The 25177-nt window shown below is 39.4% G+C and overlaps 1 protein-coding gene across 5 annotated transcripts in view; it reads right to left on the reverse strand.

Annotated features, from left to right (window-relative positions):
* LOC131028011 (uncharacterized) overlaps positions 1 to 25177 on the reverse strand; it is a 202597-nt gene that overhangs the window by 140299 nt on the left and 37121 nt on the right. For 3 of the 5 annotated variants that reach the window (XM_057958126.2, XM_057958125.2, XM_057958124.2), the window contains exons 3-4: positions 24710 to 24858; positions 24448 to 24523 (exon numbers count right to left, since the gene is read on the reverse strand). In XM_057958126.2, coding sequence (XP_057814109.1) covers positions 24448 to 24523; positions 24710 to 24858 — 225 coding nt within the window. Of the gene's footprint in view, positions 1 to 24447; positions 24524 to 24709; positions 24859 to 25177 lie in introns of those variants that run through there. The other 2 variants (XM_057958127.2, XM_057958128.2) reach the window with 2 other exon arrangements.

A 25177-nucleotide genomic window follows, 5' to 3' on the forward strand; every position in this document is an offset into this window, starting at 1 on the left:
TAATTTATTTATTATCTAATGTGAAGATCCAACAAGAAACCATACACATTGTAATGAAACAACACACTTCACCATAACTTCAATGAAAATGGAGTTCATTTACAACTTAGGCAGCAATTTCTGCCATCTCCTCCTACTTTACTCTAACTTCTATTCTATTCTCTTTAGACTATCTATTGACTATTAACTACTGCTATTAGCTATTCTCCAATTATTAACTATTCGCTATTAACTATTAACCTTTAGAAATGAAGAGCTTCAGCCTTTTATAGTGCTCTCAATACAATTCAACGGCTCAAATCAATTTGAGATCAATGGCCAAGATTTTACAATGAAAACCCTAATTAGGGTTTGTTACAACAAACTCTCCTTAGCCAATGAGAAAATTACATTTCATGAGTGTGGACCAATAGATATCAGGGGTAGGTACCTCGGAGTTTGTGCTATCATTGGTGGGTCAGGTAAATTGAATCAAGACATGCAGAGGTAGACCTTCCCTGATTGGAGAGTGGTGATTGGGACGATGACTAGGATTCCACCTCAACTTGCACTTGTAGATTTGGAATATTTGATACTCGACATTACAAGCTTGCTCGAAGTAGTGGTGATGGGATATATTGAGGGAGCTCAGTCCTTCTTCCATCCTTGCTTGCTTGCCTTGGAGTGATTGTAAGACTTCTCCTTAAGAACCTGTTGTGACGTATTCACACATCGCCCCATTGCAAGTGGGGACCCCTACTTTTTTGCTTTCTGGGGTTTGTTTTCTAGGTTTTTAGGGTTTTGTCTATTAGCTTTTGCACTTTGAGCGTTGTCAAGGGGATCACTAGATAGCAGGCTCTACTTGAGCTAGGATGAGTCAGTGGATGCTCTGAGTTAGGGTTTCTTTCAAGGTCTTCCTTAGGCTTGGTTTTGCTGGTGGTGTCTCGTTTGAGTTCGAGGAAGTCAGTGAGTGGTTGAGCAAATTTGACTAAGACATGGAAGGAAGCCTAGCAAAGTGCGTCCAAGGCATGAAAAGGAGGAAGCAAGTGAAAGATGAGCTCAAATTGAGAAATTCCTAAAATACATCTTTTCCTCTCAATTTTGTGTCTAGCCAAGTGTAGATCGAGATCGAGGTAGTCCTTAGGCATGGCTCTAAGTTGCTTATGATCACCAAAAGTGAAGGAATTGAGCTAAAATTAGAATTTTGCTCTTGACCCTTCCAGAGGGTCCAGAGCGAAATTCTTCATAAACCTCATTTGCTCCCTTGTTTTGGCTACCAATCTTGTTCCATGGGCATATTTGGAAAGGAAATAACATGTCTTTACCTTTTGAGGTGATGGAATGTAGAAATGTGAAGGATTTTGGCCAAGATTAGGAATTTCTCTCCTGACCCTTCCAAAGGGTCCAGAGCGAAAATCCTTATACACCTCAATTTTATCACTTGTCAAGACCAAATTCCTAGTTTTTAAGGCACGTTTGAGGTGTTTTGACATGTTCTAGCCTTAGGAGATGAGTAAAGGTGAAAAGAATGAAGGATTCTAGCCTAAAGGGTGAATTTCGCTCATGACCCTTCCAAAGGGTCCAGAGCGAAATTCTTGAAAACACTCATTTTTCCTTTAGCCAGAGTCAGGACCAAGGTGGAAGTGAAAGGAGAGGGATCTATGTTTGCCTCCCAAGGAGGATGAGAGTTGGAAAAGTCAAGGATCAAACCCAAAACATGATTTTCGCTCCTGACCCTTCCAAAGGGTCCAAAGCGAAAATCTTTGTAGCTCTTATTTTCTTCCTTATTTTGGCTAAGCTTTGCCATGATGGAGAAGGAATTAGTATGTTCTTGCCCTGAGAGGGAGTGGGATGCTTTGGAAGATCAATATTTTAGCCTAAAAGAGAATTTCGCACCTGACCCTTCCAAAGGGTCCAGAGCGAAATTCACTATAAACCTCATTTGCTACTTGATTTGGGCATCAATCCTTGTTCCTTAGGTGGAAAATGATCTAAGTTTGCTTCTTGAGGTGGTTTGAAGTTTGAAAAGTGAGTGATCAAGCCTAAACTAAGATTTTCGCTCCTGACCCTTCCAAAGGGTCCAGAGCGAAAATCCTCCTAAGGCTCATTTCCTCCCTAGTTTGACCAAATTTTGATTTGCAAGGCATCTTGAAAGGAAGGATGGACATCTTTTGCCATTGGAAATGTTTGAAAGCATTGAAAAGTGAAGGATTTTGAGCCAAATAGTGGAATTCACTCCTGACCCTTCCAAAGGGTCCAGAGCGAAATTCCTAAAAACACCTATTTTTCCATTGGATGAGGTCAAGTCCTTGGTTTTTTGTGGCATGGATGGAAGTGGGATAGTATGTCTTTGCCTCTTGAGGTGGTTTGGAGTTGGAGAAATGAAAAATCAAGCTCAAATCATGATTTTCGCTCCTGACCCTTCCAAAGGGTCCAGAGCGAAAATCTTCATGGACCTCATTGTCTTCCTTGTTAGGCCAAGTTCTTAGTGTCCAAGGCATGTTGGAGGAAGGATAGACATATTCTTGCCTTGAGGAATGATGGAAAGTAATAAAAGATGAAATATCAAGCCTAGAATGTGAAATTCGCTCCTGACCCTTCCATAGGGTCCAGGGCGAAATTTCACCAAAACCACCTTTTTTCCAATTTTGTGTCAAGACAATTGCAAACTAAAGTGAATTGGGATGGAAGAGGTCCTTAGGAGTAACTTCAAGTTGCTAGGAATCATTGAAATTGAAGGAATTGAGCTTAAAACAAGATTTTCGCTCCAGACCCTTCCAAAGGGTCCAGAGCGAAAATCCTAAAATCCACCTATTCCTTTCACATTTGTGCCAAGTCAGGCCTAGACAAAGATGATAGAAGCCCTTGAGATTGCCCTTGAATGGATTTTTGTCTCAAAAAAAGATGATTTTGGGCTAGAGGAAGAATTTCGCTCCTGACCCTTCCAAAGGGTCCAGGGCGAAATTCATTATAGGTCCTGTCCCTGGCCATGATTTCTATCGAAATTCTCTTTTCTAGTCACTTTGAGGTCAAGCAAAATGTTGCAAGCATGGGAGAGGGATGGATAAGAGTCCAAGTAAACAAAGTGAAAAGAATGGAATTGAATGAGGATAAACAAGCGAATCATGAAATTCGTTCCTGACCCTTGCAAAGGGTCCAGGGCGAAATTGTGCAAAACCTATCTTTTCCCTCAAATTTATGCCAAGTCTAGTGTGGGTCAAGATTAGAGGTGTCCTTAGGCATGTCCTTGAATTGTCAAGAGTCATCAAATATGAAGAAATGAGCTCAAAGCAAGAAATTCACTCCTGACCCTTCAAAGGGTCCAGAGCGAAAAACACTAAAACCATCCTTTTCTCCAAATTTTGTGCTAAGTCAGGCCTAGACTAGGGTAAGAGAAGCTATTTGGAATGCCTTGGAAAGATGTTTATCCACCAAAGATGCAAATTTTGAGCTAAAATTGGAATTTCACTCCTGACCCTTCCAAAGGGTCCAGAGCGAAATTTCGGATAGGTCCTGTCCCTGGCTAGTTTTTTGAGCGAATTCTCCTTTTTGGGCCTTGTGAAGATCAAACCAATGTTGCCAAGTTGAGAAGTGGATTCAATATGGGGGATTCCAGATGAAGTGAGGTGAAGAAAGTGAAATTTAGTGTGAATAGGCAAGCAAAAAGTGAATTTCGCTCCTGACCCTTCCAAAGGGTCCAGAGCGAAATTCATCAAAGTCACTATTTCCTCTTTGTTTCAAAACAAGATTTTGATTCCTAAGGCATGAAAAGACTGGAGAGAGGTTATTTAAGCCTTGCCAGATGAGTTGAAGTGAAGGAAACCAGCAAAGAGAGAAATTCGCTTCTCTCTCCTAACCCTTCCAAAGGGTCCAAGGCGAAATTCTCCAAATCAACCATTTTTCCCTTGAGTGAAGCTAAAATGTTGATACCTATGGCATGGTTGAGGCTGGAGTGAGATATTCTTGCCTTGTAGGGTGAATTGAAGTAAAGGAAGTGTAAAATAAAGCCTAAAGAAGGAATTTCGCTCCTGACCCTTCCAAAGGGTCTAGAGCGAAATTCTCATTATCACCTAATTTGCCCATGTGAGAAGCTAAAAGGATGGATCCCTAGACTTTGTTGGACTAAAACAAGCATATACTCACCTTCCGGAGGATTTTGGAGTGAAAAAATGGGGTGATTGAGGCCTAATCAAGAAAATCTATCCTAACCCTTCCAAAGGGTCCAGGGCGAAATCCTTAGGGAAGCCTATTCTTCACCTTGTTTGGGCCAGGCAAAGTGCAGGTTGTGAGGTAAAGTTGAAAATAGGTCTAAATTGGCCAGGAATGCAAATTTCGCTCCTGACCCTTCCAAAGGGTCCAGGGCGAAATTCTTATAGGGCCTGTCCCTGGGAAGGATTTTGAGCAAGCTTTATTTTGGTGTCTTCTTGTTGATGATTTAAGGTATAAAATGCTATGTTAGAATAAATATATTATGTGTCCTTAATCATCTTATGGTTTGTCTTGCAGATGAAAGAAGACCAGGCCAGATCAACGACGACCTCCTCCAGTCCAGCATCATCAAGGACGACCTTTTCCAGTCCAGCATCATCAAGGACGACCTCTTCCTGTCCAGCATTTTAAGGGAAGGTACACCATCCATCCTGCACATCAAAAACAAAGGAGGTTAAAGCAAGGGTTCGTTGAAAAAGCAGACAGTTTCAGAAGAGTTAATTAAAGTTAGCTTCTCAGCATCATCAAATTGAATATCTACCAAGGTGCAAGTGTCAGACAAGGTGGCATCCCAATCATCACTCCTCCAGTCAGATTGGTCCATCTCAGCAAGTCCAAATTCAATGTACCTGACTCATCAAAGATGACACTAACTTCGATGTACCTACCTGTTGACGTGTATTTTGTACACAATCATACACAGAATAAAATACCCAAGGGTACCTTATCCTCTCTTGAATAAAGCCTCTGACTGCTGAAGATGTCGCAAAAAAGGATCAATCAGGGTGACTCCAATGTTCTTTTATGTAGGGTCTCTACGTGTGGATAAGGACCAGTGGTCGTTGTAAATGCTGTTTCATCAAGGGGCCTTACGTCCTCCAAGCTGTAGGAACAAGATTTCTCTAAACTAACAAGTTCTCAAAAAGATCCAAAGGATAGAGTTTGCAAGGGATAAATTCTAATCTAATCCTATGAATGACCTAATGTAGACTAGACTTGGCAAGATTCTACCAATTTCAATATTGCCATGAGATAACAACCCAACTGAAATTGATGCGATCTTCTAAGGTAACAAATGATTTTTCAATTCATCAAGGATCATGGACACTACCACAAAGGCACATATCCAAAGCTCAATGACGATTGAAGGTTTAAGTAATTCAAGTCTCTCCAGTTGACCACACAAGGCGTTCCCACAATCAGTAAGAAGCTAGTGGTTTGGAACGTGAATCTCACCAAAATCAAGCCCAACACTTAGTCCTTCAAACTTAAATACTACTTCGACTGAGAATGATTCAAGAAAGTAAACAACCATGAAGATAGCCACAAGAATTGCAATAAAACACCATAACTTCAATATTTTATTGATCTCAAAGCCAAAATAGACAACAATTGCTTGAAATTCCTTCTTCAAACTCAATCTTGCTACAAAATAACTTTCTTCTCTCCAAAACTCTAAACTTCTAACTATTTCTTATTTTCTAATTTCTAATAATAAAATGAAAATGAGTGAGGGTATATATAGCATCCTCAATTACAATGAACGGCCTAGATCAAAAGAAGATCAACGGCTGAGATTCTGACACCTAAACCCTAATTAGAGTTTTATTACAAAAGTTCCCTTTTTATTGCACAATATTAAATGCATAGCCAAATATTTAATTTGGCACAAAAATCTAGGAAACAGACCAATGACAATTAAGGTGCCATGTCATCTATAACAACCTCTCTTCTAGAACCTTATTCCCTTTCCAATGCTCCCTTTTAGCATATGCAATGAATCTGGACACGATTCCCTCAATCTCAGCAATAGGAATCTCAGGAAGATTCCTCATTCGTTCTTCCAAGTGAATAATCTGATCAAAGGCCTTGAGAAGAGCTGCGTCCCATTCAGGTTCGAGTTCCTTGATTTTCTCAATCAGGAGCATAGTAGCAAACATTTGATCTCTTTGCTCATCTGTAATAACATTCTCATCTTTGCAAAAGATGACTTTGACCCTTTCTTCCAATTCTTGAAGATCCACATCTATCTCAACTTCGATCCTTCTGCCAAGAATAGTACATAAAACCCCAAACACCTTGTCCTGGATCGGATGGATGACCTCCTCTACTTGATTGCATTTGGTGCTGGTGTCTTCGAAAAGTACTTCCTTCATCTGGAGTAGAGTAGACCACTGGAGTAAATTATGAGCTCCTCCATCCATTATCTTTTCTTGTGCTAAGATCTTTCTTGGTGTTTGCCTGATTACTTGAAGAACAGGGATGATAACATCTTTAGTATGAGCAAAGGCGGCTACCGTTATCATTAGGTTGTGGATGATCTCAAGGACCTGGATAGCCTGATGAATGGTCTGCATCATTCTTGTTGCAAACTCAACGGCAACTGTATGGGATTTGTCAATCCAAGAGCTCATAAGCTGGACCAAGCTCTTAACTTTCTTTGCTTCACCAACTGATTCAAGGGGAAGTGCTTGCACAGGAGATACTGCTGGATCCTGACGTCCCAAAGGCTGACTGAGGTGGCTAAAGTAGCCTCTCCAAGCACCGACTTCTTTCTCAAGTTTTCTATTCTTTTCCATTTCTTCCTTAAGTTTATCTTTAAGTGCCTCAAATGAATCAGTTGACTCATCCAATGCTTGCTCGGTGGTGAGTGGACCAAGCTCAACAGTTTCTACATCATACTCTTCTGCAAGGATCTCACCCTCGTACTTGTCCACTGCCGGTGTAGCTATCTGCAACTTCCTGGACCCTGTCTCATCTCTGATCATCTTGGACACTTTGGTGGCCTTCTTCTTTTCTGTTACTCCCTGAGAATCTCCAACAAGGCTATCTAAATCAATCACATTATCTTCTTCGTCCTCGATCACAATCACCCTTGTTAGTGTCTCCTTCAACCAATCTGGAATGGCGGACCTTGTCTCTCTAACTTGTATTTCTTTAGGTAGTGACTCTTCTTTCCGGAGAGGAGATGTTGCTTCATCATCATTCTTGTCTTCATGTAGCTCATTGACCTGGGGAGATTGACTTGCTGAACGTTGAGATGCCTGTCCTTCTTCATGTTTATCATTCTGAACCATTGACTCCATAGATTCCTCAACTTCAAGTACCCTCTTCTCTTGTCGAGAAGATGTGTCGGATGAGCGATCTCGATTGGCCTCTTGCTTCTTCTTGGAAGATTCTCTTTTCTCAGGTCTTTCCTTCCTCTTCGCACCTCTATGATGGGGATTGCCTTCACTTACGCTTCTGGGGTGAGGATTGCCTCCGCTTGTGCTTCTAGGATGAGGATGGCCCTCACTTGCGCTTGCTCCTTCTGCCGACCTTTCCTCCAAAGTAAAAGTCATTGATATATTCTGCTCTCTCAACTTTTGATGTTGCACATCAACCCATCTGCGAGTACAGGACAAAACTGGAGCCATCAAAGTCTTCAAGTCCACAACCTCAGGCTCGTTCCAATCTATCATTACTACCTTGTCCTATCTATCATAGGATGACTGGAGGTGCCTGCCACTGTCCTGAGCTTGATCGGCCACTCTGTAAACTTTGCATTTCCTGATGAAATCCAAAGGCAATCTGGAATGCATCTTTCTTTTTACTTCTAAATCATCTGAGAGATTCATCCAAAAGTCTTCTACCTGAAATTCATGCTTGTATTTTCTACCAACTGTCTCTTCTATATGCCCATAAGGATCAAAATTCTCCCTCAATGAACAGAATGAAAATGAATATAAGGCCAACTCCCTTTCTGCATCGTCTAAAGCAGGAACATTAGGACATACCTCAACTGAATTTCCTAGTATGATAGGTACAGGAATCCCATTTCCATGCCTGTGTCTGAACATCTTTGCATAAGATGCCAACTGCCTAGTCACCTCAAGCAGTACTATCCTGTCTGTCGGATATCTTGGCAACATATATGGAGGTGAAGGACACCCATGAACTCTAATATATGTAAACTTCTGGAATTGGATAAACCAAGCACCATACCTCTTTACAAGTTCTTGTGCATCCTGAGATAGCCGATTATGAATCCCGCCTTGCAGTGTCCTGGTGATGTTCATTGTGAAAGTATCATTGATTAACTTGTAATTACTCCCAGGTGGATGATGCAAATGAACATAAGCTTCACAAACTCCGACTTCTCTAGGTCCTCTTCCAATCGATCCTCTGTGAGGTAGTCCTGCATATTCAAAACTCCTGATCAAGGCATACATGATGTACGAGCTCATGTGGAAGGATTTAGTAGCTTTCAGTCTTCTCAACTGTATGTCCAAGCAATGGCTAATAATTCTAGCCCAATGAATTGTTCCTTTTCCTTGAACTATCACTTGGATGAAGAAGAACATCCACTTCTCAAAATAGATGGCTTGAGGAGCCCCTGTAACTCGATTGAGTAAGGTTATCAAATCTCTGTACTCCTCCTGGAAGTCGATCCTATGTGGTGTGTTGGGAATCTTGCTCAGGCGAGGACGACTTTTTAGTAACCAATTCTTGTTGATGATGCTCAAGCAAGTGTCTGGATCATCTTCGTACATGGATCTAGCTCCTTCCAAGCTTTTGTAAATCATATCTTTATGTTCTGGCAGATGGAGAGCTTCACTGATAGCCTCATCTGAAAGATAAGCTAAAGTGTTTCCTTCCTTGGACACGATCGATCTTGACTGTGGGTCATAATGGCGAGCACACTCGATCATCAGCTCATGGCACTGGACTGCTGGAGGGAAGCCGGCCGCCTTGATAATGCCACTCTCAATTATTCTCCTTGCGACAGGTGATGGCTTTCCAATGTAAGGGACCTCCCGAAACTTCTTCACACTGAAGTTTCCCAAGTTGGTATCTCCAATGTTGTTCCATTTTGACACGATCTTGGTCTCCATTTCTTCATTCCTTTGATCTTCCTTCATGAGGGCTGGACGACTGGTGGATGCTCCTGGCTTTGGGGTCGCCATCTTGACACCTACACAACATTTCATAATGAGCAATATACCTTGGAACGTAAAAATATAGATTAAGTTTAAGCTTTAAATTTAGGAAACTTCATGATAAATCCTTGAATTATCATTTCCTAAATACGATTATGCAATTGGAAATTCAAAATTTCAAAATTTCAAAATTAGGCTAGGAAGATCTTCACCATACCTTTCTTTGAGAACTATCTCTAAAAAAAACAGATGCAAAAATTAAGAGATTTGCTAGGCAAAATGAAGATCGAAGTCTTCTAGCAAAGGCGCCTCCTTCATCAACTTCACCACCTTGTGGGTCTTCAACGCCTTGAGGAACAATTCGCTCCACCTCCAACGAAGTTCGCACTCCTTCTTGGATTGAAATTCGCACTTCTTCTTGGATCAAGATTCGCACTTCTCCTATTGTTTCTCCAAATCGCACTTAAACAATGATTGAATGATGGATCAAAATGTTTCAAAATACCTTTCTTATATAGGCGCTCACCATTATAATCTCCCATAGGCCGACTTGGTGGAAATGAAGCAAATAATAAACAAAATTAAATAAAAAGGAGGCCGACCTTTATAAAATATTTAAAATAAAACCCCAAGCGCTCTCCTTTTTATTTAATTTAATAATTAATTAATTAAATGCCTTTGCAATTAAATTTCGATTTTTTAAAAGGCTTAATTCAATTATTAAATGCCTTATGCGGACTCATTAAATGCCAATTTTAATTAAAAATATTCCAAAGGTTTTATCAAAATTGGCATTTAATGTGTCATAGATGATATTGGCGCCTAGGCATGGCAAGATAATGGACATCAACAAGATCGCTCTGGTCCCTGGGAGAGGGACAGGAGCGCCCTTACACTTTAGCCTTGCAATTCTTGTTTTTCACGTTCAACACTTCATCCTGGACGTCCAAAATGGCATTTTACTTGAAATCTTGAGTTTGATCTATTCAATTTTTGGAACGAATGCCCCTTAGAACCATTTTCGCCCTGGTCCCTTGGAGAGGGACAGGAGCGATCCCACACTTAGCCTTGGTTCTTGTCTCTTCCAACCGCCAATTCATGTTGCAAGGCAATCGATGATCTTCCTCCATCTATTCCATACATGCTTAACTTGTCCTTTGTAAGGCAAACTTGATATTCTAGAGATTTTCGCCCTGGTCCCTTGGTGAGGGACAGGAGCGATCTTTACTTTTTGCCCTTGGTCTTTATCTTCTAAGTCGCCAAATCGAGTTGTGAGGCAGGCAATGATCCTTATTGTTTGCTTCATGCATGTCCAATTCGCTTTTTCAAGACTAACTGAGCTCTCCCAAGGATTTTCGCCCTGGTCCTCCAGTGAAGGACAGGAGCGAACTTTGCATTTGAGCTTGAAATTGTTGACTTTTGGGGGCAATTCCTTGTTGATCGTCCTTCGAAAGGCATTTCTCGCTTTGCACAACCTTGCCTTGGCGTAGTTTTGGAAGGAAATGATTGATTCTATAGAAATCGCCCTGGTCCTCCAGTGAAGGACAGGAGCGATCCTTAGTCCATGGCGCAAATCCTCAATCATATTGATATCAAATTGTCTTCAAGGCGTAAAATGTTGTTCCTTAATCCATCTCGAGTCGTGTAAAAGAAAGTAGCACTCCAAAATGTTAGGCAATAAGGCGAATTTGAAGATTTCGCTCTGGTCCCTGGGTGAGGGACAGGAGCGCCTTAGCCAATTCCATCAAGTTCTCGTGGTCTTTGCAACTTTGTTCCTCTTTGAAGCATTCCCAATATCATCGCCATCTTGTGCCTTGTCCTGGATTTGACCAAACTTGGAAGGGAAGTCTTGATAATACATTTTCGCCCTGGTCCCTTGGTGAGGGACAGGAGCGTTTTTACAATTATAAGCTCAATCATTTTTTATTTTTTTTGCTAACTTTCAAAACTATCTTCAATGGATTCATTATGCTTTCCTTCACTCATCTCCAACATGAAATTCGTTTTAACTTTGCGGGAAATTTGCCTTATGAGGAAATCGCTCTGGTCCCTTGGAGAGGGACAGGAGCGCCTTGGCCATTATGGGCTCACTTTGCGTTTTGCAACCTTCAAAATTATCTTCAATGGAGTGACTATGCCCTCTTTCCTTCATATCAAGCTTGAAATTCGCTTTACCTTGTTCAAAAACTTGTCTCTTGAGAAAATCGCTCTGGTCCCTTGGAGAGGGACAGGAGCGCCTTTGAAATTCGCCTTGGTCCCTTGGTCAAGGACAGGAGCGCCTATTGCAACTTGGGTTGATTTTCAACTTCGTAGATGGCTCAAGTTATATTCAATGAACAAAGCATTCTTCTCCTGACCTCCTCAAATCGCGAAATCATTTAAATCCTGCAAGGATAAGGCAAACTTGGCATTCGAGCTCTGGTCCTTCAGTGAGGGACAGGAGCAATTTTTGTCATTTTAGCATATTTCCTTACTTGCCAATTGCTCAAATTATATTCAATGGACAAAACATGCCCTCCTTGATCTCTTCCAATCAAAAAATTGTCTTGGTCCTGCAAGGATAGTGTAACTTTGAAAAACAAGCTCCGGTCCTTCAGTGAGGGACAGGAGCGATTTTGTTCCTTAGGGTCAAATCTTCATAATTATCATCTCAAATTTCCTTTGCTGGGGAAGGTACCATCATTTCGCAAGTTATGAACAAAAGTTCAAATCCAAAAAATGTCCAAGAAGGTGTGTTTGAGGAAAATCGCTCTGGTCCCTGGGTGAGGGACAGGAGCGAACTTGTCTTGAATCTTCAAAATTCATCATTTTTGAGTCTTCAAAATCTTCAAAATATTCAATTTACGTCCAATTTGTCCTCCTGGAGACCCTGCATAAAACAAATTAAACAAGTCAATAACCAATATGCACCAAATATCACTTTCGCCCTGGTCCCTGGGTGAGGGACAGGGGCGATTTCACCTCTGTAGGCCAAAATATCCACATTTTTGGTCTTCAATCACTTGACAAGGCATAATCAGGTCATCTCCAAGGCCAGGGGCAAGTTAGTAAACCTTCAAAAATTTGGTCAAAATTCACCCGGACAAAATGTATAATTTAATCATTAAAATGCTAAGACCCAACTTGAATTTGCCTTCAAAATCTTAACTGGACCCATCCTGAGACAAACTTGAAATCCTGACAGGCTCATCTTATTTCAAAATTGCAATCAATGCGAGGATGCTTAATAATCTGTCAAAATTGGACTGGACTTCGGCTTGAAAATATCAAAGGAAACCCTAAGGCTTAACCCTAATCCAGACGACTCGCTCATTTAATCCAAAACCCTAAAGCAGAGAGAAGAACAGGCAAAACAAGAGCAAAAAAAGAGGGGGTCCCCATTTTAATGGGGCGATGTGTGAAATGGTCACAACACTACCCCGGCTATCCATTGGTCAAATATTCCAGAGAAGACATGTGTCCAAATAATGCAATTATTTCATTGGCCTGAATTGAGTTTGTTGTAACAAACCCTAATTAGGGTTTTCATTGTAAAATCTCGACCATTGATCTCAAATTGATCTGAGCCATTGAATTGTATTGAGAGCACTATATAAGCCCTGGCTCCTCATTTGTAAAGGCTAATAGTTAGTCAATAGTCAATAGTGGGGTGAATAGTTAGAAATAGTGAATAGTCAACTAATAGAATAGCAATTAGAGTAAATTAGGAGGACAAGGCAAGAAATTGTTGCCAGTGATTGTAAACAAACTCCATTTTCATTGAAGTTATGGTGAAGTGTGTTGTTTCGTTGCAATATGCATGGTCTCTTGTTGAATCTTCATTTTAGATGATAGATGATTAAATTGAACGAAAGAAGTTGTTGAATGCACCTGTGTGGAATCCGTCTAGTCCATACCACTAGCCTCTTACTGATTGTAAGTACACCCTATGTGGTCAACTGGCATAAAATGAGCTTAATCTTAAGTCGTTACACGTCTATTGTTCATGCATTATCTTGAATGGTGATCAGTGTCTGATGGTGTACGATTTGAACGTATTGGAAGCATCCCTTAGAAGATCGCACTGAGTTGGTGTCGGATTGTTCAAGCCAGATGGTGAAACCCAGCCCAGTAGCACTCCACCTAGTCGTTCATCCATCTTCTCGCATTCTAGGTAGTAGAGTAGACTTCCTAAACCCTGCATCTTTTGCCATTTGTTTATCTTCCAGTTAGTAAATAGGACTTGTGATTCCAGCAAATCAGACGTTCAGGTCATCGAGTGTAAGTCCCCTTGTGATTCCAGCAAAATCACATCATACCACGAAGAGCTTATCCACACGTAGAGAACCTACATACAAGAACCTTGGAGTTACTCTGACTGATCCTTCGGCGAAATCTTCAGCAGTCGGGAACTTTGTTCAAGAGAGGATAAGGTACCTTAGGTATTTTATTCTGTGTTCGCATGTGCATAAAAAACACATCAACAGATCCTTACTCCAATCTTCTTCATGCCTCCAAGGTGTGGTAAGAATCTTTAAATATCTTGAGATCTTCTCCCCTTGATGTTCTTGTATTTGCATGGTGAAGCTTTTTTGAAGGCATCTTCCTTGTATCTTGTCCTTGGTGTTGAAACTTTCTCCTTGAGGTCTTTACTCCAATCTTCCTCTAATCTGATCTCTTAGGTTTCATACCTTGCTTCCTGCAAAACAAACAAATGGGCATCAATCTCATATGATATATAGCATATATAATCTCTTAATTTTGACACAATCTCTGATTTTGAATGATTGCAATCAATAAGTTCATTGGATAATTTGAATATCCTAGGGCAAATTTGGGCTGTCTAAAGATGAATTTGCTGGTTGATAGGCCTCCTAGCTGAGCAAATTCACTTTTCCTCAACACTTAAATGATAAATTCGTCTTCTCAAGACATCAGACCTGCATCCTCAATAATGAATTTCGTCTATAGGCTGGATGAAATTCGCAAATATGCTGATGAAATTCTTTGTCATGCTGGAGTAATTTGCTGACCTGCCACTGATGGAAAGAAAAAATGTCTGAATTGATGCTTGGAACGATTGATTTGACCTTCCCTTTATATGCGATTTAGGGTAAGAGACATGTCCTTGGGAGTAACAGGCCGACTTGGTAAAATAAATAACAAATAGCTTCTTTATGATAGCCGACTTCTTATCTTGAACTTCTCTTCTTGGAATTTGAAATACAAAATTCGCTCTAGAAGGCCAGCAAGGTACATGATTTGAAATTCGCTCTATGTACTTGGCAAGGACAAGCCCTAAATGGAAAAATCGCTCTTTGTCCTTCCTAAGGACAGGACCTATATGAAGTTCGCTGATCATCCTTTGAGAGGACAAGATAAATATGAAATTTTCGCTCCTTGACCCTACTAAGGACAAGACCTATATGAAGTCATCATTGGCTGGCCTTTGCAAGGTACACTATCATTAACTTGTCTCATTTTACATGGGGATCAAGACTATGACTAGGGGTTCGCTCTACGTCCTTCCCAAGGACAGGCCCTATAATTGTTCCAGTTCGCTTGGTGACCAGCCTAAGGACAAGATTGATATGACAGTTCGCTTTGTGTCCCTGCTAGGGACGAGACCTATATTGTGAGTTTCGCTTGATGACCAGCCTATAGACAGGTCAAGTTTGTTCTTGAACTCTTCTAAGGACATGACATGATTGGTTCCACTCTTGGTCCAAGGTAAGGACAGGCTTGAAACAAAATTTTCTCTATGACCAGCCCAAGGACAAGACTCACAAGAAAGTTTGCTTTGTGTCCTTGATGAGGACAGGGCCTATATTGAAACTTCGCTCTCTGACCAAGGTAAGGACAGGGCATCGAATGATTAATTTCGCTCCTTGGCCAGCCCAAGGACAGGACCTAATTCGCTTTCTGACCCTTCTAAGGACAAGGCAAAGACACATTCAAGTTCGCTCAATGACCATCAACAAGGAGAGGGTATGATTTTTAAAACAAAGGTCGAATCAAGGCACCTTCTAGTTCGTTAAACCATCAGCAAAGACGAAGCATGTAGATCGCTCTAGACCTTTAGCAACGACAAGACTTACAATTTCGCCCAAAGTCCTTCGGAAGGACATTCTTCAAAACATAATTAGCTCTATGTCCCTTCCAAGGACAGGCCTTATATGGAAAATTCGCTCTCTGTCCTTCCCAAGGACAGAACCTATATCCATACTTTTCGCTCCAAAACCTTTGCAAGGTACGCCTCATCACTTCGCCTAATGTCTTTTGGGTGGCCAAGGTTAAAACAAGTACTTCACTCCATGTCCTTTCTAAGGACAGGCCCTATATAGAATTTTCGCTCTTGGACCAGCCTAAGGACAAGCTTCAAATTTCGCTTTGTGGCCAAGGTGAGGACATGAATCAAATTTGCTCTAAAGTGCAAATTTCACTCTTGTTCCTTAGGGAGGTACACGACCTTGGTGAAATTTTCGCCCTAAGACCTTGGCAAGGACATGAATTAGATGCAAAATTTGCTCTATGACCTTGGTAAGGTACATGACTTGGAGATATTCGCTCTATGTCACTTGAAAGGACAAGGCATAAAATTCGCTCCAAGACCCTTGGAAGGACAAGGTCAAGTTTTCTCTAGGTCCTTCGGAAGGACAAGGCTCTTGATAAGGAATTTCTCTCTTCGTCCTTAGGAAGGACAGGACCTAAAAGTAGAATTTCGCTCCAAGACCTTGGTAAGGACATGATGACATTCGCTCTTTGTCCTTTGCAAGGACAATACCTAAAACGTAATCCACTCTCTGTCCTTTGGAAGGACAGGACCTAAAATGAAATTTGCTCAATGTCCCTAGGAAGGATAGGACCTAAAATGAAGATCGCTTTCTGTCCTTAGCAAGGACATGACTCAAAAATGGAAATCGGTCTATGTCCTCTCCAAGGACAAGGTCAAGATAAGGAAGTTTTCTCTATGACCTCTCTAGGGACGGGACTTAAATGACAAGATTTGGCAACTTGCCTTATGATCTTCACAAAGACATGACTTGAAACTTACTACTTCATCGATTTGAAAGCAACATCAATTCAGCCCTCTAAGAACACTGTTGGTGTAATTATTTATTCATGTTGGATATTATTACACCTTACTTAAGTTTACTGAGGATAATGCATTTCATGGTAGTTTGGGTATGAGACACTTGGGTGTTTGTGCCACATTGGGATAGTGTGTGTAGGAGAATTTCCACCTTTTGTGGTCTTATCTTGTTGTTACATTCTGTTAATGCATTAGTAGCTTCTGCAAGATAAGACTTTCCTAACCCTTTAATCTCCTCTATTATGTTTTGGTTTACTCATCTATGCTATTAGATTATCTGATTTATGCTTTCCGAACTCAATATGTTTATCAGATTGTAACATTGATCATGATTATGATATTGACATTGGATAAATATGGATTAGATCGACGACTTGCTTAACATAGTTAAGCGTCGATCTAAATGCTATCGGGCTAGTAACCCGATAGCATATGTAATGCTATTTGTTATCGGGATAAACATTTATTTGGGCCATTAACAAAGCATCATAACTAACACCGTTTCAACCGAGTGTTAAGTTTAATGTTAGTTACCAAACATAATCGAAATCGGGATGTGCACCGATCAATAGGTGCCTTGATCGGTCATGTCTAAAAGACATGACCGGTCAAGACATCTATTGACCGGTCTTCTAAAAAAATATAAAGCCCAACATGAATCATTTGGAGAAGACATAGAAAAATATCATTGCAACTCGAAGGAGTACTATATGTCCCCGGCATCAAGAGAAATCTGGTCTCCATATCAACCCTAGAAGATAACAAATACAGAGTAACCTTCATGGAGAACAAGGTGTTGGCTTGGCCAAGAAATTCTTCCATCAAGAAAGCTAAAGTCATTGGTCAAAAACAAGGCTATTTGTATGAGTTGTGCACAGAGCCCAACCTAGCCCTAATTCATGAAGCAACAAATGCAAATGAGGTCTGGCATAGAAGACTAGGCCACCTGAATTCTAGAGCTTTATCATCTATGGGAAACCTTGTCACAGGTTTACCTAAGTTGCAGCAATATCATTCAGAGGCATGCAAGGGATGTGCCCTAGGTAAAAATATCAAGAGTGCCTTCCATAATAGTACTAGGAAGACAAGCAAAGTTTTAGAGTTAGTTCATTCTGATGTACGTGGACCCATGTCCGTTCCCTCTCTAGGAGGATGTTTGTATTATGTAATATTTGTTGATGACTACTCTAGGAAAACTTGGATCTACTTTCTGAAGTGTAAAGAATCAGAAGGGATCCTTAGTAGGTTTAAAGAGTTTAAATCCCTGACGGAGAACTACACAGGAAATAAAATTAAAATCCTAAGGACTGATAATGGGGGGGAATACACATCAGAATTATTTAGAGATTTTTGTAAAACCTCGGGGATTAAGAGGGAGCTAACAATACCTTATAATCCTCAACAAAATGGGGTAGCAGAGAGGAAAAATAGGACAATTGTAGAAGCTGTCAAAGCCATGATTCTTGACCAGAATCTAAATATAAATCTTTGGACAGAAGCAACTAACACTGCTGTGTATATACAAAACAGATGTCCTCACTCACATCTTGAAGATAAAACTCCTGAGGAAGTATTTACTAAACTAAAGCCAGATATCACCCACCTTAGGATATTTGGATGTCTTGTCTATATACATGTACCTAAAGAGAAAAGACTAAAACTAGAACCTTCTGGAAAAAGGGGAATACTTGTAGGATATAGTGAAACATCCAAGGCCTATAGAATATATATACATGGTCAGAGAAATATTGAATTTAGTAGGGATGTAATCTTTGAAGAAGATTTAGCCTTCAAAAGAGCCCTAAGTACAATAGAGCCTGAAATCTATATCCCCACTCCTAACATAGAAGAAGATCCTACTCCTGAGCTTCAGAGGGAGAATCTTGAGGAAACTATAGGTGAAACTCCAATCCCACCTAGAGAAAACCTCAAGAAAAGACCTCTATGGGCCACCAAGACTGTAGCAGAAGCTCAGAAGTTTGTTGCTCCTTCAGGAACCTTCAGGGAAAGCAAAAGGCCTAATAAATTCACTAGCTATGTTGCTCTTATGAATGATCTCTCTAAAGTTGAACCAAACAATGTATCAGATGCACTTAAACATCAGGTATGGACGGATGCCATGTCTGAAGAGTATTAGTCCATTATGAAGAATGATGTTTGGGAGATCGTTCCTAGGCCTACTAAGAAATCTGTTGTTTCATCTAAATGGTTTTTTTAAATCAAACATGTTGCAGATGGCAGTATTGAAAAGCACAAGGCCAGATTTGTAGCTAGAGGGTTCTCTCAAAGGGAAGGAATAGATTATGAAGAAACCTTTGCACCTGTAGCCAGATATACCTCAGTAAGGACAGTACTAGCCATTGCAGCAGCAAAAGGGTGGAAGGTGCACCAGATGGATGTTAAGACAGCATTCCTTAATGGTGAGATCTCAGAAGAAGTCTACCAAGAGCAACCTGAAGGATTTGAAATTCAGGGTGCAGAGTCTCATGTGTGCAGACTCAAGAAAGCTCTCTATGGGCTTAAACAGGCTCCCAGGGCCTGGTATGAAAGAATTGACACCTATCTCTCTAAACTAGGCTTCTCTAAAAATGATGCAGATCCAAATCTCTACTACAAACAAAATAAAGGTGATATGTTAATATTGATTCTATATGTTGATGACTTACTAATCACAGGAGAAGATCACCTCATAGATCAATGTAAGAAAGATTTATCTAAAGAATTTGATATGAAGGACTTGGGACTCCTTCATTACTTCCTAGGTTTGGAAATATGGCAAAATTCTGAAAATATTATACTAAACCAAGGAAAATATACCTTGGACATTTTGAAGAGATTCGGAATGCATAACTGCAGACCTATGACCTCTCCCATGGAAACAAATTTACATAAACTTAAGGAAGCATTAGCAGAGTCACAATCCACTGACCCTACTCTCTACAGACAGATGATTGGGTCCCTGATGTATCAGGTGAATACAAGGCCAGATATCTGTTATGCGGTCAATGCCTTAAGTTAGTTTATGTGTGAGCCTAAGGAAATCCACTTGATTGCAGTAAAACACATTATGAGATACTTACAAGGTACTCTAAACCTTGGTCTCAAATATGAGAAAGTCGATCTAGACCTACACGGATTTACAAACTCAGATTGGGCTGGGAGTGTGACTAACAGGAAAAGCACTTCAGGGTGTTGCTTCAGTTTAGGATCAACCATGATATCTTGGATCAGCAGAAAACAGTCTTCTGTAGCACAGAGTTCCACCGAGGCCGAGTACATTGCAGCTTCCATGGCTGCTCGAGAGGCAGTATGGCTTAGGAAGTTGCTTGTGGGACTATTTGGTGAACCCATGAAACCCACTGCCATCCACTGTAACAACCAGAGCTGCATAAAGCTTTCTATAAATCCAGTATTTCATGACAGATCTAAGCATATTGAGATTCCATACCATTATGTACGAGACATGGTAGACAAAAATGTGATCAAATTGGAATATGTTAGTACAGGAGATCAGACTGCAGACATTCTGACCAAACCACTTTCCAGAGTGAAGGTTGATCACTTCAGAAAAGGTTTAGGTATGATAGAAAGGTAATCTGCTTTGTAAATAAGATGTTTAATGTGTAAACTTCTTTTGTCATGTTGGGACATTCTGGGTTTCACCCCCTGTGTTCATATCTAAGAGGTGACGATCTCTCAGATTATGAACACTTGTATGCAGACATCATAAGATGACGATCTTATGATTCTCTAAACCAGTTATCATGTTGGATCTCTGGTATGTCATGGATGTGCCATGATGGTGTTGTGATAAAACATTTGTATAAAATGTTTGTGCACATATCACAACCTGGATAAGATGAGAATCTAACCATCCTCATATGTTTATTCTTAGTATTGCGTGTTTAGGCAATACTGATATCTCGTGTTCAGGTGATATCTTGTCATAATGAAATGATGAATCTTTTATATCACATGGTTAGGTGATACTCTATGTCACATACTTAGAGTGATGTTTTATATTTGTATCTTATGTCCTGATGATGCTTCATATCATATGTATAGATGATATATATTGGAGACTGACATTATGGAAAAGAAATGTGATGCAGGTTACTTTATCTATCTTCCAAAGCTAAGAGGGAGTGTTAATGTATTAGTAGCTTCTGCAAGATAAGACATTCCTAACCCTTTAATCTTCTCTATTTTGTTTTGGTTTACTCATCTATGCTATTAGATTATCTGATTTATGCTTTCCGAACTCAATATGTTTATCAGATTGTAACATTGATCATGATTATGATATTGACATTGGATAAATATGGATTAGATCGACGACTTGCTTAACATAGTTAAGCGTCGATCTAAATGCTATCGGGCTAGTAACCCGATAGCATAATAATGTCGATTCATTTATGAATCGGCATTAAAATGCTATCGGGGTATTAACCCGATAGCATATGTAATGCTATTTGTTATCGGGATAAACATTTATTCGGGCCATTAACAAAGCATCATAACTAACACCGTTTCAACCGAGTGTTAAGTATTAATGTTAGTTACCAAACATAACCGAAATCGGGATGTGCACCGATCAATAGGTGCCTTGATCGGTCATGTCTAAAAGACATGACCGGTCAAGACATCTATTGACCGGTCTTCTAAAAACATATAAAGCCCGACATGAATCATTTGGAGAAGACATAGAAAAATATTAATGATCTCTCTCCTTTTGCCTGCAACAAAATTATCAAATTATTAGACAATATAATCATATAAAATTCTCACATATATAATATGTTCTTTTATTGCAATTGAATAAAACTTTACAAATTCCACATTCAGTGGGTGATCCACCTCATGTGGAATATTATATTGTTTCTTCTACCTACCCTTGTTTCTTATTGAGCCACATGTCATGTTTGTGTGCTCACATATCCATATAGCCCTGCCTATATAAGCAGGCTCATATTCATTGTATGTAACTATTGAACATTTGATCATTTATCTATTGATGAGAATACAATTTATTCTTGTCCTATATTTTGTCTCTCTATTTTGTGCTTTTCATTAAGCTCTTGATCTTGGCAAAATCTCACAAACACCTCTATAAGAAATTCGCTCTGGGATCTTTGGAAGGACGGGATCTAAAATAAAATTTTGCTCACCGTCCTTTGCAAGGACAAGACTCAAGAGGTGAATTCGCTCTACAACCTTTGGGAGGACGGGACCTAAAGTGCAGCTTGCTTACAATACCCAAGGAATGATCTAAATAACCCCTAATCACTCAACTGACCTGATCTCCTTCACTCTACCTTGAGGATACCCACCTGACTTGATGAGAAACTCAATCCTTTCAATGCAAAGATTAACAGCAAAGACTCTAAGACAACCTAGAAAGCAAAAAGGACTAGCCCTAGAAAGCGAAAAAGTGGGGGTCCCCATTTGTGATGGGGCGATGTGTGAATACCTCACAACAAGAAGCAGAAGGATCAGTTCAATATAGATGTAATATTATATGATTATTACAAAGATCCTAGTGCCTTGGAGGTGCAATTTGTTGGTGGCACTGGGATGATTTGCATGAGAGGCATTCTTTTTGGAGAAATGCCTTTAGTTTCACAAGGGGGTCATCTGATGAGGCACACGTGAATAGCAGAGTTGTGCAGCACAAGCATGGTGAAGTTTCTTCATTCTTTCGAATCCATGATGGCAAAAAAATAATTCAAATTTTCAGTTTTGACTTTGCTGCTTTGTTGCAGATCAGCCACCTCATATTTTTGTTTGCTCACTATCAGTTGGTTGAGAGCCTTACTCAACCTCTTCCATGGTGATTTTGGGCATTTCAATGCTCACCATTCGTGTCCTTGTAAGGAGATTGCATTTATGCAGCTGTTGTTCTTCTTCAAGGTTGCTGATTTTTATAAAATCAGATTACAAGTTGCTGTTTCTATGTTTAATCAGATGCAAAATTGAGTATTTTGGGACCACCAGACTATTGGAATATGTTGGAAAGTGGTTTCAGTCAGAAAAAAATTGAATACTATAGTCATCATAAGTTTGTTTGGGGTAGAAAATCAAGTGACTTATGACTCTAATAATTTGTTTTCAGCTTGCATACAAGCTAACTTGTGTTATTTCACAGAGGAACATTTCAAATTTTTGCCCACAACATTAATTTTGCGATGGATGACTTGTTGAGGTATGTTCATTCTCTCACCTCCAGATTATTTGATGATACCAATGATTTGATATCCAAGAAATTGTAAGATTGGTAGGTTGCTTCTTAGGGAAACCAAGAATGCCAGTTGGAAATCTTCAGTTGCATCAGTATAGAGCAGCAAAATCACAGGGAAGCATTCTTCAAACTTATTTGGGATCCTGGAATTTCATTGGGTCTCCAAGATCAATCAAGATTTAGTTGTGTTTGCTTGAGGGCAAGCAATCCAGGGGAGGGAGGACTGTAATGTCCTCTTATGGCGCTTAGCCAATTCATGCACATTTAGCTACTTTCCAAGTCTTCTGGAGGCTAATTGATTAGTTAGGGAGAACTCCAACTTCTTGGAGAAGCATTTGATCAGTCTTACCAAAAAGTCACATAAGAAATGGCCAAAATGTTCAACACCAAGGGAACAGTATCTTTAATATCCACTATGTTGTTGATGACAGATAATTGATCGCTTTGAAATTTGAACCAAAGCAAGTGTTCAGATAAGGACCACCCTCTAGCCAACTTCGGATAATGTATTGCAATTGCTGCAAACAGATATAAGGCGTGATTAGAGGATTTTTTCTTTTCTATTTATTTCCCAATTGCATAGACTTCACCACCCGCTTCGAGCTTCCAAGTGATAAAATTGTGAAAATGTCATGTCCCTCAAATTCACCTAACTCACAAATTGATAAATTCACCTAACAAACATGTTAAAACTCATCCAACATTCAGTATACAAGGAGCCAAAGATTTTCCGCTCACTGCAAATGGATTTAGGGCACAATTTGTACTCCAATTGCTGCAAACAGATATAGGACATGATTAGAAGATTTTTCCTTTTCATTATTTTCCAATTGCATAGACTTTGCCACCCACTTCAAGCTTCCAAGTGATAAAATTGTGAAAATGCCATGTCCCTCAACCCTGCCAAGCGCTCCACCCCTAAATCACCATTGCACCACCAACCTGCCATCGTCCCGCTCCCTCGAGATTCCATGGAACATAGATTCATATGCACAATGAGAAGTAGTTCATTAGATGGTTAATATTTTTCTTGATATTTGTCTTTTGCTAGGATTTATTTCCATTTTCCAGTTTCTGAACAAAATATGGCATCTACAACTAGGAGATATGGCAAGCATAAAGACTTGTTTTTTGGTAAATCTAAGTATTGAACTCTAATTTTGATTTATATATGAAGTAAATCAATAATATGCATGTTTTTAAAGAGTTTTTTTAATTGTGTATTTTTAAATGTTTGATAAATTTGCTGAGTTTTTGCCAAGCCCCGAGTTTTAAAAAAATTGGGTCAACCAAGCTATTGCAAAGTCTGAGTTTTTAAACTACAATTAGTAGTAATGCACTAAGTTAATATGGGAGTCATTACTGCTGTCATAACATTGTAAGAAATATTGCCAAACATAATGATTAATATTAAACATTGTTGTTAACATGAGTCATTGATGTCCTGAAATGCCAGGCAGGATTGTTGCCACTGCTGTAAACTTAAGAGGTATTTGAAGAAGTTAGTGAGACTTGTCAATTTTAACACTGTGGCTACCACTTTGTGTGTAGATTAGTCTCTTGGACTTGATAATTAAGAAGAATGGTAGGGCTAACAGGTCTGTTTTATTGCATGAATGGTTCATTATCATTTCGCAGAGTAATGATTAACATTGTCAAAAAGATCTATATTACAATTATTTGTAATCAGCAGTCTTTAAGTTTATGAGAAAAACCCATATTTCAAAATTTGTTGTGTAAACTATTGTTTACTTTCACATTCTCACCCTCCATGCAATTATAATGGCTTTAACCGTTAGAAAACATCAGTTATTTCATTTTATTTTTTGAACTTTTCTGTGTTTTTGGGTTTCCAGTTTTTTCTTAATAATATCTCAAGAATTGAGAACTTCTTTATCTTTTGGTATGCCAATAAATTCCCAAGAAAGATATTTGCTTCTATGAATACAGCCTTAAGTCTAAACATATTAGAATCAGCTTATGTCAGATAATTTGTGTAATAAAGAGATATTCATAAAAGTATTACTTACAGCCGCATTTTTATGCAGTACTTGTTTTTGAGAAAAGGTAGATGATAGATCCAATCTGTCAATGGCAGCTTCATCACTGTTCAATTACACAATGAAACAGTAAGTAGCACTACTTGATCTCAATTACTTTCTAAATATGTGGGGAAGTAATAATTTCATATCTGAATGACAAGGCAAGAAAGACAAAAATCAATACTAAACAGTAGTAAAAAATCTCAATGATACCACAAAAATTATGAATGACAAAAATTAAATACCATACATGAGGAAAACTTCAGTTATCCTTAAGAATGCAGATGAGCCTCTTATTGAACGCAGTTCTGAAATGCGAGAGCAATCTTCCATTATTGCATGTGATACCTTTGTAGAATCGAAATGACAAGCTGCAATTGTATTCTCTGATTCAACTGCCTTGGTTCACAATAAATCCCAAAGGCATACCACAAAAGGACGTGGAATAATTAGTAATTTTATCTTACATTATCCAACTCCATAACTTTTCAATTTTAATAATACATATTTCTAGTGATCAAGAACTACTTCTTTTGGCAATATATCAAGGACAAATAAATGTCATTAAATCTTAGAAAAAAAAAAGACTTATCTTTTCTTTTATAGGCCTGTTAAATCTTTTTAGCATCTTGGAGATCTGCATTGTTGTGTAGAATTCAGATCTGTGTTCTTGGGTAGAATTCGGGCTGTGCTTGGATTGCTCTACAGGTCCCATTTG

Source organism: Cryptomeria japonica, chromosome 5 (genome assembly GCF_030272615.1).
Source record: "Cryptomeria japonica chromosome 5, Sugi_1.0, whole genome shotgun sequence".
In the NCBI taxonomy this organism is placed as follows: Eukaryota; Viridiplantae; Streptophyta; class Pinopsida; order Cupressales; family Cupressaceae; genus Cryptomeria; species Cryptomeria japonica.